General features: G+C 41.4%; 1 protein-coding gene across 1 annotated transcript in view; it reads right to left on the bottom strand.

Moving 5' to 3' along the window:
- Positions 1-14282, bottom strand: part of gsap (gamma-secretase activating protein) — a 49082-nt gene that overhangs the window by 5640 nt on the left and 29160 nt on the right. The window contains exon 20 of the mRNA XM_014409617.3: positions 7039-7100. Coding sequence (XP_014265103.2) covers positions 7039-7100 — 62 coding nt within the window. The remainder of the gene's footprint in view (positions 1-7038; positions 7101-14282) is intronic.

The following is a 14282-nucleotide window of genomic DNA, read 5'->3' as shown; positions in this document are numbered from 1 at the left end:
ACACAGAGGTTCAGACAGGAGGAGAGAGAGCACGGGGAGAACACAGACATAACAGGCTGGGGGAAACATGGAATAAACACAAAGAGAGACGAGAGCTCATAAATACACAGAGGGGCACAAGGGGGTAAGAGTCACAAAGGGAAAAACACTTAGGGAACACCACAACAGGACACCTCAGAAAACATGGCCTAAATAAGGAGCGAAAATACAAGGAACCAAGAATACTGGGCCAACATGGCCCAGGACCATGACAAAATGTCTGTCCTCCTCCTGAAAATCTTATGTATGCAAACACACGTTGAAACTTCTTATCTTGTGCCCGTTTTTTATTTTGACAGCAAATGCGCACCACTTATGTGCAGCCCTGGTTATTTCACTTGTCATATTGCAGCCACAGAAATTCTTTTGTCCATGAAACCATAAAGCTGCACTTTCTTTTTGCCTTATAGTCTGATTTGTCATAACTTTTCCGTTTTGTGGTAAGCTTTTCTTTGGCTGTCACTTCTTCACCCTGACCTGTCTTACTTGGCTCAGCAGAACTAAAATATTGTGGCGAGCTCAGACAAGGAGGAGACGGAGGTGTCGTTTGGTCTTGCTTCCCGTGAGCTAGCCAGGGAGCACAGCCGTTTATTGACATCTGCAGAAGAACACTGCCGCTAGCTAACTGCTCAGGGGTCCGTTCTTCGTACCTCGCTAAGTAAGTTAGCTGGATTTGATTGTTGACGATTTTGCGTGATCCTGGATCGTTCGGTTCCCCGAAGCTCATCCGGGACTTGCTGTCATAGCAACAGATCCGTAAGCGTAAACCTGCTCGGGAGCAGGTTTACTTTATGTAAACAGGATTAGATCGCGGCCACGCAGGTATGTCCGCTTCATTTATAAGAAAGCAACAGCGATATTTTACCACTGTTTTTCCATAAATAAATATTATCAATGTAACTAAAGATAATGCAGTATTTGATTCTTTTATTGATTTCATACAGATACATACAGGTCATTTCCTAAAAAAAGGGAAATGTACTATTAATCATTCTATTTCATGTATTTGATTATTTCAGATGTCATTCATATTTTAGAGTAGTAATAGTAAATTACTTCGTGTAATCAAGATGAGAGACCACGGCTATAAAAGCGAAGGTGGATTTGGGAAGTCTGTCGCAGCCATGTCCTGTCCGTATACGCGATCCACCCATTGCGGAAGGTGCAAGATTGATAAGGAGAGTTTTCAGAACTCAGCGTATATTGCGGGATAGACAGGATCCTTTAGCTCAGCGCGACAGTGTGCTCATAGAGAGATATCGATTTTCCCATGAGGGTATTATTTACTTAACCAACTTGTTGACGAGGGGGTGCAGGACCACCACCTGTCTTTTTTTGCTCTGCCCTTTTCTTGGTTGCTGTTATAAACAAACAAACAGATTATTTCAGGGTCTCTTTTCAAGAGACTAAAAGCAATATAAGTGATAAATATTACCATTCTGTAGAATATTCTTATATTTCACTTTTACTTGTTCCCATGTTCTAGTGGGTCCTGTCGTGGCTCTAATGTGAAAGAGGATATAATGTAATATAATATGATAAATTTACCCTACCGCCTACTGGTGTTGGCCAGAGGGGCCGATGGCGCGATATGGCAGCCTGGCTTCTGTCAGTCTGCCCCAGGGCAGCTGTGGCTACAACCGTAGCTGCCTCCACCAGTGTGTGAATGTGAGAGTGAATGAATAGTGGCATTGTAAAGCGCTTTGGGTGCCTTGAAAAGCGCTATATAAATCCAATCCATTATTATTATTATTATTATTAAATTACTTACGAGTTTGATTTGTCAGCAACTTTCTGCCAGCCCTCTCTCCTTGCTTTTGCAGCCTTTGCAGTGTTCCCTTGCGTTTTAATTAAACTCTGAAACTCCTGAAATCCCTCAATCAAGAGTTCTTGCTCTGCTGCCGAAAAATACCGAGCGCGCTCCTTCGACATTTTCGCCGACCAATCAAAGGGTTGCCGATCAATGTTTCTACTATTGATGCGTAGCCCCTGTTAAGCCACCCAGTGATCTCACATTACTTCATCCAGCTATACTAATCGTCAACAACAGGTGTGTTCGAAGAACCGGGATAGCGAGCTCAAAGTTAGCGCGATGATTTGATCTTGGATGTGTCATTTGATCTTGGATGTAGTAAGCGAGGTACGAAGAACGGACCCCAGCGCGGCAACAGCACAACAACAACAACACACAGGGCGCCCTCTGACCCCGGAAGGACACACCGTCGCAGCGAGAGGGCGTCACCCGTCACTATGGCAACATAAACAAAACATAACTGTACAAACAGAACCCCGAACAGCCCTGACCCGCTACATAGCCCACACCTAAGGGGTCAGACGACCCCATTACCGCACACAAAGTCCTGCAAATGTCCAAGTGCCTTCTTTTGGCGCACCGGCCGGTCACGACCGGCGGGGGAAAAGTCACTCGGGTCAGAACATGGGGTGCCACCATCATCCCACTTCTGACACCAATGTGGCGAGCTCAGACAACGAGGAGACGGAGGTGTCGTTTGGTCTTGCTTCCCGTGAGCTAGCCAGGGAGCACAGCCGTTTATTGACATCTGCAGAAGAACACTGCCGCTAGCTAACTGCTCAGCGCGGCAACCGCACAGCAACAACAACAACAACACACAAGGCGCCCTCTGACCCCGGAAGGACACACCCTCGCAGCGGGAGGGCGTCGCCCGTCACTATGGCAACATAAACAAAACATAACTGTACAAACAGAACCCTGAACAGCCCTGACCCGCTACAATATGCTGCTGAGAATATAGCCCAGAAGAAGCGTATAGTATAGCTTTTATTTTGGAAAGAGCCATTTCTCTGTAATAAACTCTCTTTTCCAAAGATGAGTGATTCCTCAATCAGATACAGGTGTTACCGCGCCAGATCCGCGGCCCCGAACCGTAGTAAGGAAACCTCTGGCAGTTACTTGAAGGTTCCGTAACTGACTCGTAGCCGGCAACAGCTTACTATACAGGTCAACTCCGCTAGCAAAAAGATCGAAGGAGGCGTAGGAAACTGCTTCACCGAACTTTATTTCTTCTCTAAGGCACGAACACCGCGTACAGTGGGCTGAAACTGTTTACTCACAGCGAGCATCGCCGACACAACTCTGGCTGTCGAGGGAGTTATTATATTCTTTTTATTTATTTTCTTTTCGTCTCTTCTGTAGCTAACCGTTACTTTCCCCCTGCTCCGCTCTCTCTCTTCACACACACACCAGGCAGTCCCGCTACACACATCCCGAATACATTTCCCATCAGGCTTCATCCTTAAAGGGCCATGCCTGTAACACAGGGCTTGCAAAATCGCTAGCCCGACGTCCCGGGGCTAGCGATTTTTCCAGTCGTACTACCAAAATCTATCTCTGCCCTGCCCGTCGGGCTATTGTAGGAAGGAAAAATATATGTCAATGCTTTTGCATTCTTTCGGAATGTAGCTGGGCAATTATGTCATTGCCATCGGTGAGCCACTGTCAATATGTGACATATTCAAATCGCGTTTGAATTTGCGCTTGTTTTTTGCTTTCACTTTACAAATGTCCAGGTGCCTTCTTTTGGCGCACAAGTCACTCGGGTCAGAACATGGGGTGCCACCATCATCCCACTTCTGACACCAATGTGGCGAGCTCAGACAAGGAGGAGACGGAGGTGTCGTTTGGTCTTGCTTCTCGTGAGCTAGCCAGGGAGCACAGCCGTTTATTGACATCTGCAGAAGAACACTGCCGCTAGCTAACTGCTCAGCGCGGCAACAGCACATCAACAACAACAACACAAAGGGCGCCCTCTGACCCCGGAAGGACACACCGTCGCAGCGAGAGGGCGTCACCCGTCACTATGGCAACATAAACAAAACATAACTGTACAAACAGAAGATTTCACTTGTCATGTTTGCATAGTAAGCTAACGATTGATAAGACGATGTCAGAGGAATTGGTGCGCAAATTATCATCACTCACCAATACACAGTTTGCGCGATTGCAAAGTGAAAGCAAAAAACAAGCGCAAATTCAAACGCGATTTCAGTATGTCATATATTGGCAGTGGCTCACCGATGCCAATGACATAATTACCCAGCTACATTTCCGAAAGAATGCAAAACCATTGACATATATTTTTTCTTCCTATGATAGCCCAACGGGCAGGGCAGAGATAGATTTTGGTAGCCCGACTGGAAAGCGAGCCCTGTATCTGATTGAGGAATCACTCATCTTTGGAAAAGAGAGTTTATTACAGAGAAATGGCTCTTTCCAAAATAAAAGCTATACTATACGCTTCTTCTGGGCTATATTCTCAGCAGCATATTAAACATATCAGGTCCCCATAAGAAGAATCATGTGCTAACGGCTGACTCGGGTAAAGTTTGTAGCATGCGTGCTTGTTGTTTTTGTCTGCTTCCACTTGTCTTTGCACTAGGATGATGTCGGTGTAAATGTGCAGTCATATTTGTTGTGTTCCCACTAGTGCTGTCAGCGTAAATCTCGTTGAAATGACGTTAACGCCACAACATGGCAAATCTCTGTTAACGAGCTACCTCGGATCGCCCGTGCATGGGGCTGGACGGCCAACACCTTAACGAGCTACCTGCGCTAACACACTAGCTCCCACCCATGTAATTGAGCTTTGCGTGGCACATCCAACATATTGTTTTATTTTACTCCATGACGCGCTTAACTTCAGGGTCATACGTCACATGAAAACCAAAATAGTTCCAAACGCCAGATCTGAATGAGGGTGGGGGAAGTTCAATTTGCCATGTTGCAAGGAGAGCTTAACTTCTGTCTTGCTAGCTTGCCCTGCGTGAATCTGCGTTGGACTACTCCGCCTAGGCTGCACTGTCGAGCGCAGATCCACTGAGCGCTCAACACAGACAGCATCGTCAGAAGGAAAGTTGATAAAATAAATTAAAAATTTATTTTGTATTGTTCGATACATATGGGTACGAACCGAAAGCACTGTATCGAACGGTTCAATATCGATACGAGTATCGTTGCACCCCTAGCTCTTATGCATAACTTGGTTGCAAACATTGGCTAATTGAATTACTTCCCTTCCTATTGGCTTGAAGCGATCTGGCCTTTCTCCTCTGACCTCTGGCGTCAAAAAGGCACCTCTCACAAAGAGAAATGCTGATCACTGGAGATTTTCTCTTTTCTGGACTATTTTCTGTAAATATATAGTTGTGCTGGAAAATCAAAGTAGATGAGCATTTTCTGCAGGATTTTTGTGGCTCTAGAGATATGGCTGAGTTGTCTGTCAGTCTGAAGGTTGGTGGCTCGATCACCACATCCTCCAGCCTGCATGTCAAAGTATCCTTGTGTAAGATACCGAACCCCAGGTTGCCCCGATACATTCATCTGAGTAAGAATGTGAGATTGAATGTTACAGAAGGCACTTAGGCACAGAATAAAGCACTTTATGAATGTAGGTGTTTGACTGGGGGAGTGAGGCTTGTAGTAAAAAGGTGAGTGAGTAGTAAAAAAGGGCTTTGAATGCTCAGTTAGAGTAAAAAAGCTGCATCTAAGCACTAATCCATTTACCATTTTACTGAAATACCCTGAAATACAGCCCACCTGACACCAACAGCCACTTTCAAAGTCACTTAAATCACCTTTCTGTTCAGTTTGAACTTCAGCAGCTTGTCTTTCATTTCTACAAGCCTAAACGCTTTGAGTTGCTGCCATGTGAAATTTGCTTTAACAAGCATTTGAATCAGTGTACCTAACAACGTGGCCAGGGAGCATATTAAAAAAAAAGAAGTAAAAAGGTCATGAGGGAGGAAATTAGCAGCAGAGCAAAAACATCGCTGTACCAGGCTGTAAACATGTTCATTTCTGGTGTTAACAAGGGAGCCTATTTGGACTGACTCATTTTTGGAGCCAACCTCAGGAGGCTATTTCAGTAACCGCAAGTTGGATTAATTTTTTTTTGTCTCGGAACCTCTCTGACACGTGGCATTAGGTGAGACGTGTCGCCACATTTAATCTTGATTTATGCAGCAACAATTTTATCAATTAATTTTAGTTAGCCAGGCCACAATTACATCTGGCAGCTGGAGCATTTCATTAAAAATTAATTCTTGCAATGAGTTTCTGTGGCGTATCCTGTTTTAGTTTAGTCCCACCACAATAACTGTAGTAAGCATTTATAATATTCCTGCATGAATTGACAAAAGAGCTGGTTCAACTGCATTCTGATCCCTGGTGTTCCTCATACAGTGCAAATATTGCTTATAAACATTTAATGGAAATCCTTGGTGGTTGGGGGTGGGGGGGGTCAAGCACACACAGGATGGGAATCATGAGAGGTGTTGGGCTTAGTCAAGGTGAAATCTCCTACATCTCCTGTTTTCTAACTCAGTGTGTTTGCTGTACCTGCTAAATCTCTTCTGCCCGCCAAAACCCAACCAGCAAAAGTGTAGCAGGCAGGAAACAGAACAGAGAAGCTAAACACTGAACATTCCTGTGTTCACAGTGCAGATGTAATGCACACACACACATGCACAAACACACCCGCAGCTACAAAAGAAATATACTGTACCCACACAGGAACACGTGGAAGTTACACAAGAGCTAGGACATAAACAGACACAGACTCAGTAGACAGCTATGTATGGAAACCCACTCCCCAACCCTCTGCGCTCACATGCGCCTTCACTCTCGTACCAGTTGGTTACACAAATGCTCTGTGATTGGCTTGAGGGGGGCTTGAGGGAGATGAGACCTAAAATAACTTCAAAATCCTAATTGGATCGGAATGGGAAGTTTGGGTAGAGAACCATTCGAGAAAAGATGACAACTCCCCTCCACCCCCACCCCACTAATAAAAGTGATGAGAATAGCCTGTGCATTGTTATATTCTTTTACTCCTTGCTCCTTCCAGGCTGTAGTTTTGCTCTAAATTCCTAGTTTGCAGACTTCGAGTTGTTACATTTGTTTGAATGTACTGTTTTAGGAATTAAGGCACTGGAAAAAAGCCTTTGCAGAGATGCACATACCTCAGGAAGTCTCTTAAGGATGCTGAATTTCAGCCTCTCATTGGCATCACTGTTGTCCAAATCTAAACACACAGAGGAAACAGAGAGATGACATGTTGCTAATTAGTCTACTGAAGACAAACCCCAAATGCTAGAAAAAATACCGCAACACCTCACTTGAAATAAATGCAAATATCACCATCAAGATTTCCACAATCCTCAGCACTCAGTCTAGACGGCATGTAAAACTCTTCTTAATGCTCCTTCAACTGCCGCATTTATTACAGGAGATTAAAACGAATAGAAAATATAAATAAATAGTCAAATATCTTGATGCATGCTCAATCATCCAGGTAAGGAAATCTAAAAAAGCTCATTCTGTTCATCTGGATGTAGCGTTTTCAGCTACATCCAGTTGAATCCAGCTTTTCCCAACCTAATCTAATAGGGGACAATTAAAATTTGATGTTTACCGTAAACCTATGCATCAAGATCACTATCAATGGTCCTTGATCAGTGGTTGATCAGTCGATATGACAATTTGCATATTAATGATGAAGAAACTGACCTCACAGCCCATTCTTCGTCAGTGGGAGATGAAATGTTTCTCCCACTGAAAACGCTACGTCCAGGTGAATAGAATTAACCTTTTGGGTAATAGTAAAATATATTTTACTTATATTTTACTTTGAAACAAGCAGAAAAAGCTTCACACGTGAGTACTAATTACTAATTTAATTCTTAGAACCACTTACGACAGCAGTTTCAGCACAGATATAACTCCACACATTCCAAGCAGCAAAGCAATATTAATTCCTAATAAAGTTAACGATACTTAAATAAATAAAACAGCCAATGTGAAAATATGCAAACGTGTGGCTAAAATCATATTATTATTAATGTGCATTAAACTTTATTATAGTAGCTGTTATAAAGGAGCTGCGGAAGCACTTAGACTTGCACTTTGGTGCAATCAGTCTTTGACTGAAGGTTCTGCTGTTGATAACCTCCAGGGCATGAGGCAGATGTGTAGGGTTGATCATAACTTATTTCAGCTTCTGGAGCATTTTTCTCTCCACCACCTGCTGGACTGTCTCAAGTCCAGCAGGATCCAATTATTTCACACATTGGCACGCAGAGGTGGAACTACAGAGCTCTGCACTGCACCTAGAGAGTGCAGTACCATGCCAAAGCTTTCATAGGGCTGAAGTTGGTGGGTGGTCAGCCCACCATTTATGGTTTGAGCTAAAAACCACTGGATGTACTACCACTAACTTTTATATAGTTAAGTGGCAAATTAAGATGGTAAAACCTGCTTAACAGCAGGATTTTAGCATTGCCATTCTGAACACAGCATTCTAATCTTACAATGTTGTATATCTAGAACATATATACAGTATATTGACTGGATGGTGTGGAATAAGAAAAATATTTTACTGCTACTCATACTCATCATTATCACCATTGCATTAATTAACTTTGCATTAAGTCATTACCATTACATTAATCAAATTAATCATCATTTCAGTAAAACATTTATTGAAGCTGTTGGCATTACATTAACCTTTTTATTACAGGTACAGCTAAGATCATTTTACACACATTGCACTTTGTGCTAATTAAAGAGTCAATTAATTGGAGGTTGTAAGCTTTGTTTGGCGCGATGTCCAGACAATCTATTGTGTAAGTGACTTGGAGCTATAGAAGGTTAAAACTGCGTACATGCCTACAAAACACATATAATACATATAATCTAGAAACAGGCTTGAGTGAAGGCCTGAATGTATCCGGCTTCTTGTTGCATTTGAGTTTTGCTTAGTAACAGGTGACAGAAGATGGGCCAAAAAGGAGGACCAGTCCCTGGGAAACGTCAGAGCCTGGATCCATCGCCACATTTGGAGAAGATGCTAGAGAGGGGAACTTCAGTGTCTGCATTTATCTCTTAAAATTGCTCATTGTCTATAAAACATGCAAATGATGTTCTTAAAATACAAATTATGTTCTTGTACAACACAAGAAGGGGCGTTAACCAACCCTGACATTATAAAAGCAATCTGAAGTGTATTTTTGGGTGGAGAGCTACATCTGATGTTTTGCAGTGTACATCTTCCCACGCGTGTGTTCAATAAACTCATCTGTTTGATTGCATCCTTCTGGGCTTCTGATATTTTGTTTTGGTTCTCAACATCGCGAATCGGGACAATGGGGAGAACTTTCAGTAAAAATATACTAAGAACATGACGCAGAGCCAATTACACCAACTTTGAATACATTCAGACTGTTTGAAATATTTCATCTTCAGATATTTTACCTTGGAGTACACATTGACAATAAACTGGACTGGGCTAAAAACACCACAGCACTTTACAGAAAGGGCCAGAGTCGTCTCTATTTTTTGAGGCGACTGAGGTCCTTCAACATCTGCCAGAAAATGCTCAGGATTTTCTATGAGTCTGTTGTGGCCAGTGCGATCCTCTATGCTGTTGCATGCTGGGGGAGCAGGCTGAGGGTCGCAGATGCCAACAGACTTAATAAATTAATCCGCAAGGCCAGCAATGTTGTGGGGATGGAGCTGGACTCCTTCAAGGTGGTGTCGGAGAGGCGGATGCTGTCCAAGTTAAAGACAATGTTGGATAACACCTCCCACCCACTCCATGACATGCTGGTCAGTCACATGAGCTCGTTCAGTGAGAGACTGAGATTACCGAAAAGCACCACTGAACGACACAGGAAATCTTTCCTGCTTGTGGCCATCTCCCTGTACAACGCATCCACTTAACACACTGGTTACTGCTACAACTACACGTTTCTTTTCCAGCTATTTATTTATGAGTGACTTATGTATGTATATATATATATATATATGTATATATTGTACTATTCTTAGTTAGCGTATTGTCTGTCTTGTCTTGATGTTGGTTTATGTTGGTTTATAATGGAGCACTGTAACAAAAAATAATTTCCCCCAGGGATCAATAAAGTATTCTGATTCTGATTCTGATTTTTGGGTCTGTTGATCTTTGTGACAAGTCAAAAATGTTTGGCCTTTAAACAATGCGCTCTTCATGAAGTCAGATAACTGCAGCATCTTGCAAACATGCTCCCTTATTACCCACAGCTCTGTAGTGTGACCTCTTTAACAGTTTCAGTGGTTACGAGCTACTTTACTTTACATTTAGGTGGCATTCTGACATAACAGGTGTGTGTTTGTCCAACTATTCCTCATTTCAGCTTTTCATCATAATAGAATCAATCATTTAAGCAGCATGTATATGTAGCTGAAAATGATTTACCGATTACAGATATAAGTTGACGCCTATCTGGTTTGAGTCATTATCTTTGATTGAGCTTCAGTTGGCTTGCAGCAGCAGGTAGCAGCAGGAGGTAGGTTCATTAAACACACCTCACTGAGGAGTGAAAAACACACAGTTTGTCCCAAACCTATACTTCATACTGATCGTGAGAAAGGTTTATGATTAAACGAAAAAACACAAACAAACATAGATCACCCACTTTTGAGAGTGAGTTGTTGTACTCGCAATGCAAAGCACAAACTACGTTTTCCGTTCACAGCACTGTGAGAGGTTACAGTAACCTGTGGGAACATACAGAAAACCAGAAGTACTGAAACTTTAAAAAGTCATCTTGTTTCTGTTTGCAAAGGTTAGCTGGCAGTGACAGTTCAGTAAAGTGAAGTGAAAGTCAGTTTTAAGAACATCTAAAGGTATTTTGAGGCACTAGTTGTGTCAGTTCCTTTTACTATAAAGCTGTTATGTCATGTTGATTTTTGTATTATACATACATACATACTTTTATAGTTTTTATACAGTGCATTGGTGCGTATAAACATGGTGAAGACGCTTCAAGATCATAGGAAGGCACTTGTTACATCTAAGGTATCCAGAAGAGCATCTCTGAATGCACAGCAGCAGTAGACCGCACACCATGTGAAACTCTTGTCAGCAAGGAATAAGAAACTGAGGCTACTGTTTGCATAGGCTCACCAAGATGGGACAAAGAAGATTAAAACAGAAACGCCGTTTGGTCTGATCGGTCTCGATTTCTGCTGCAACATTCGGACTATATAAAAATTAACAGTATTAACAGTTCAGGCTGCTGCCGGTGGTGTAAAGTTGGTGTAAAGGTGTGGCGGATATTTTACTTCGAACTCTTTGGGTTCCTTTGTACTCATAGTGAATCGTTTAAACACCACAGTCTACCTGATTATTGTTGCTGACCATGTCCATCTTTTTTGACAATATATTTTGATGGCTGCTTCCAGCACGATAATGCAACATGCCACAAAGCTCAAGCTCTTACACCGGTTCCTTTAACATAAAAATGAGTTCACTGTACATAAATGGTGTACCTAGTTAAGTATATATATATTAAATGCTAAAAATGCTGTGATGATTGCAATGTAGTGCATACTGTGTACAATTAGTATTATGGATTTGGGACATATCCATAAGTCCTGGTGAGTTGCTAGTTTAACTGCTAGGCAAAGTATTTCAAAAATGTATTTTATCTGCATGAAAGCTGGTCCGCATGTACATCTGTTTATCACTGTATGAACGTTTTCTAGGTTTCTGGGGTAATTCAGAAAGTAGTTTAGAGCAGCTGTGATCTGTGGTGACAGTGGTTTTCAAAATGGCAAATATAATCAGTTGCTTTACTGACTGAAAAGACAAGCTTTTTATATCTGGTAAAGAGAAGTAAAAATGTGTAGTATTTACAGTAAAGCAGTTGGGTATTAGATAAAAGTAAATAAACACAGAAGCTTCCTTTCACAGATATGGATTAAACCTAATCCTAGAATAAATACTTCTTTTTCTACACTTAATCCATGGCTCGCAAAACACCTGCAGAAATCTACAGCCACATTAAAAACTCTGAGAAGTTGTGTTCCTTTGTGCTAAATGCTATTGTCAACACACGGACAAGCAGTCTCTTTTTTTTTAAAAAAAGGCAAACTTTTGTTCCTCAAAAATAATACACTGTATAAAATGTAAATTATGTCATCATTCCCACCTTCATTGTCACCTTCAAATACTCCTCGTCACTGGGGTTTCTACTCAGGAGTGTCTTTCAAAGGACATTTATGGATGCTTGTGGGTTTAAAAAGGTCTCTAATTAATTTCAATCTGAATGAATTTGCAACAGACAGATTCAGCCTGTGTGCAGACTGTCTGGCATATGTCTCTAAGAGATTTCTTCCCAGGATCTGCAGGTGATTGTAGTGTAGTAACAATTCTGACCCACATGGGAGACCCACACTAGAAGAAATAACCCTAAAAGTTTGGTAAAAATATAAACACAAGGCCTTGTTGAATAATGTACTCTGGGCAGACAAATCAAAGATAGAACTGATAGAAAACACACAGGGGAAGATTTTCAGGAGGATAAACTTATACCAACTGAAATGTATGGAGGTGGTGGTGCTATGTTTTGGGTCTCTTTGCTTCCTCTGGGAGTGGACTGTGAATGAGCTATGAATTCTGCATTAGATCAAATACTTTTCAAGAGTGATATGCAAAAATAAAAAACTTTCCTTTTTACATAATTTGTGGTTATATTGCTTCTTGTCACTAGAAATTGCTAAAGGACACTGACTTGTGACTGGCACATCCTTCGACTGTCTTCTTATGTACATGCAGCTTAACTTTAAATATCCCTTGTGAAGTATTATACATAAACAAAAGAAGAAAAAGAAGAAAAAAGCTCTTGTTTACATGTGATTTTTTCCCCCCTTAAATATACCTCAAGACCACAAACCACTAGGGTGTGTGCAAAACAGCATGTAGGTCACACACCTGAGTTGGATACAACATGGGCTATACCTCTTTCAGATCTAATTAAGTCTCACTGTTGCTATATCTTTCTCTTTCAACTTCACAATGAATACCGAAGACCATTCCAACACCTCCTCCATCCTCTTCTTTTTACCTACATTCCACAACTGCTTCTTTTCAGAATCGTGCCTCGATCCTTGGTACATTGCTGCTGGTGTGGTTATTCTATTAAGCTCCATACTCGGCATCTTGGCAAACATCAGTGTGACAGGGAAACTCATTCAGAATTTGCGCGGTTCCTCCATGTCGCAGCACCTCATCTTCAACCTGGCACTGTCGGACCTCCTCTGTCTGCTCATCCTGGTGGTCGGCAGCATCGTTTTCTGGACCGGGCTACATTTAAACCATTCAATCTGTCAACTTCTCGTTTATCTCTTATTTTTCTGCAACACCACCAACTTAAACGTTCCGGTGCTGATAAGCATCCAGAGGTACTACCAGGTATGTATTTATCAGTCCTTTAAATATGTTGTCATTTTTTCTGAAAATAAGATCACAAGTAGGACTTTTGTTTGAGTCAATTAAGAGTGTTTCTTATCTTGGGAAATAAAAAACAGATGTACAGTACTGTCTATAAGTACTGTCTAAAAGAGCCACCGCACATTTGTTTATATTTTCCTTCCAATGAGCCAGACTTTCCTAAAGTTTTTAATGTGGTCTTAATCAATTGTTTAAGGCTTTCTGAAGGTCTTTCAAAGTTTTTCTTTGGACATTGGCAGCTTTTCATTTACTTTCAGTCCATTTGGGATTGTTTTGCTTTATTGTTTTTTTAAATTTAGCCTCTTAACACTGATCTTTGAATCATTCAAGCATATAAAGGTTACAGGGATGAACCAGTGCTGTGTCTACACATCACAAAAAACTGAGCAAATAACCAGTTTTTATCTTTGGGTACTTTGTTACAAGCACAATCACAAAAATGCATCATTTATCCCCATTCCTCTAGTTGAATCTATAAAAAAATACCAACAATATCACAGTTTGACAGGCATAAAATAGTAATATTGCACCAACAATGTGATTCCTAAGATTTGTTAGATGAAATCTATATAAACTGAAAAAGTGGAGCACAAAAGTGAAAGTGCTAAAAACTATCATCTACAGATGATATTTGAAAGTCATGTCCTTAAGATATAGGGGGAAAAAATCCAGCAAAGACCTGACACAGGACCTGAGAGATGCATCTGGCCCTTTAGTTGATTTATTCACTGAAACCTCATCAGAAATAGTCTCAGGTGGCTGTCAAGAAATCATTCTTAAGGAAGGGAAACAGGGAGAAAAGCCTGAGGTATGCCAAATTACACAAGGACTGGGCTGAAAATCAGTGGCCACATGTACAACCTTGGAATATTTTTGTTCAAATCATCCTCAGTATATTCAGAAGAAGAGGTCAAAATGGAGGTACAACACTGA

The sequence above is a fragment of the Maylandia zebra genome, linkage group LG17 (assembly GCF_041146795.1).
Source record: "Maylandia zebra isolate NMK-2024a linkage group LG17, Mzebra_GT3a, whole genome shotgun sequence".
Lineage (NCBI taxonomy): Eukaryota > Metazoa > Chordata > Actinopteri > Cichliformes > Cichlidae > Maylandia > Maylandia zebra.
The sequence above is the reverse complement of the archived record's forward strand: the minus strand, read 5'-3'. Positions and strand labels throughout refer to the sequence as shown.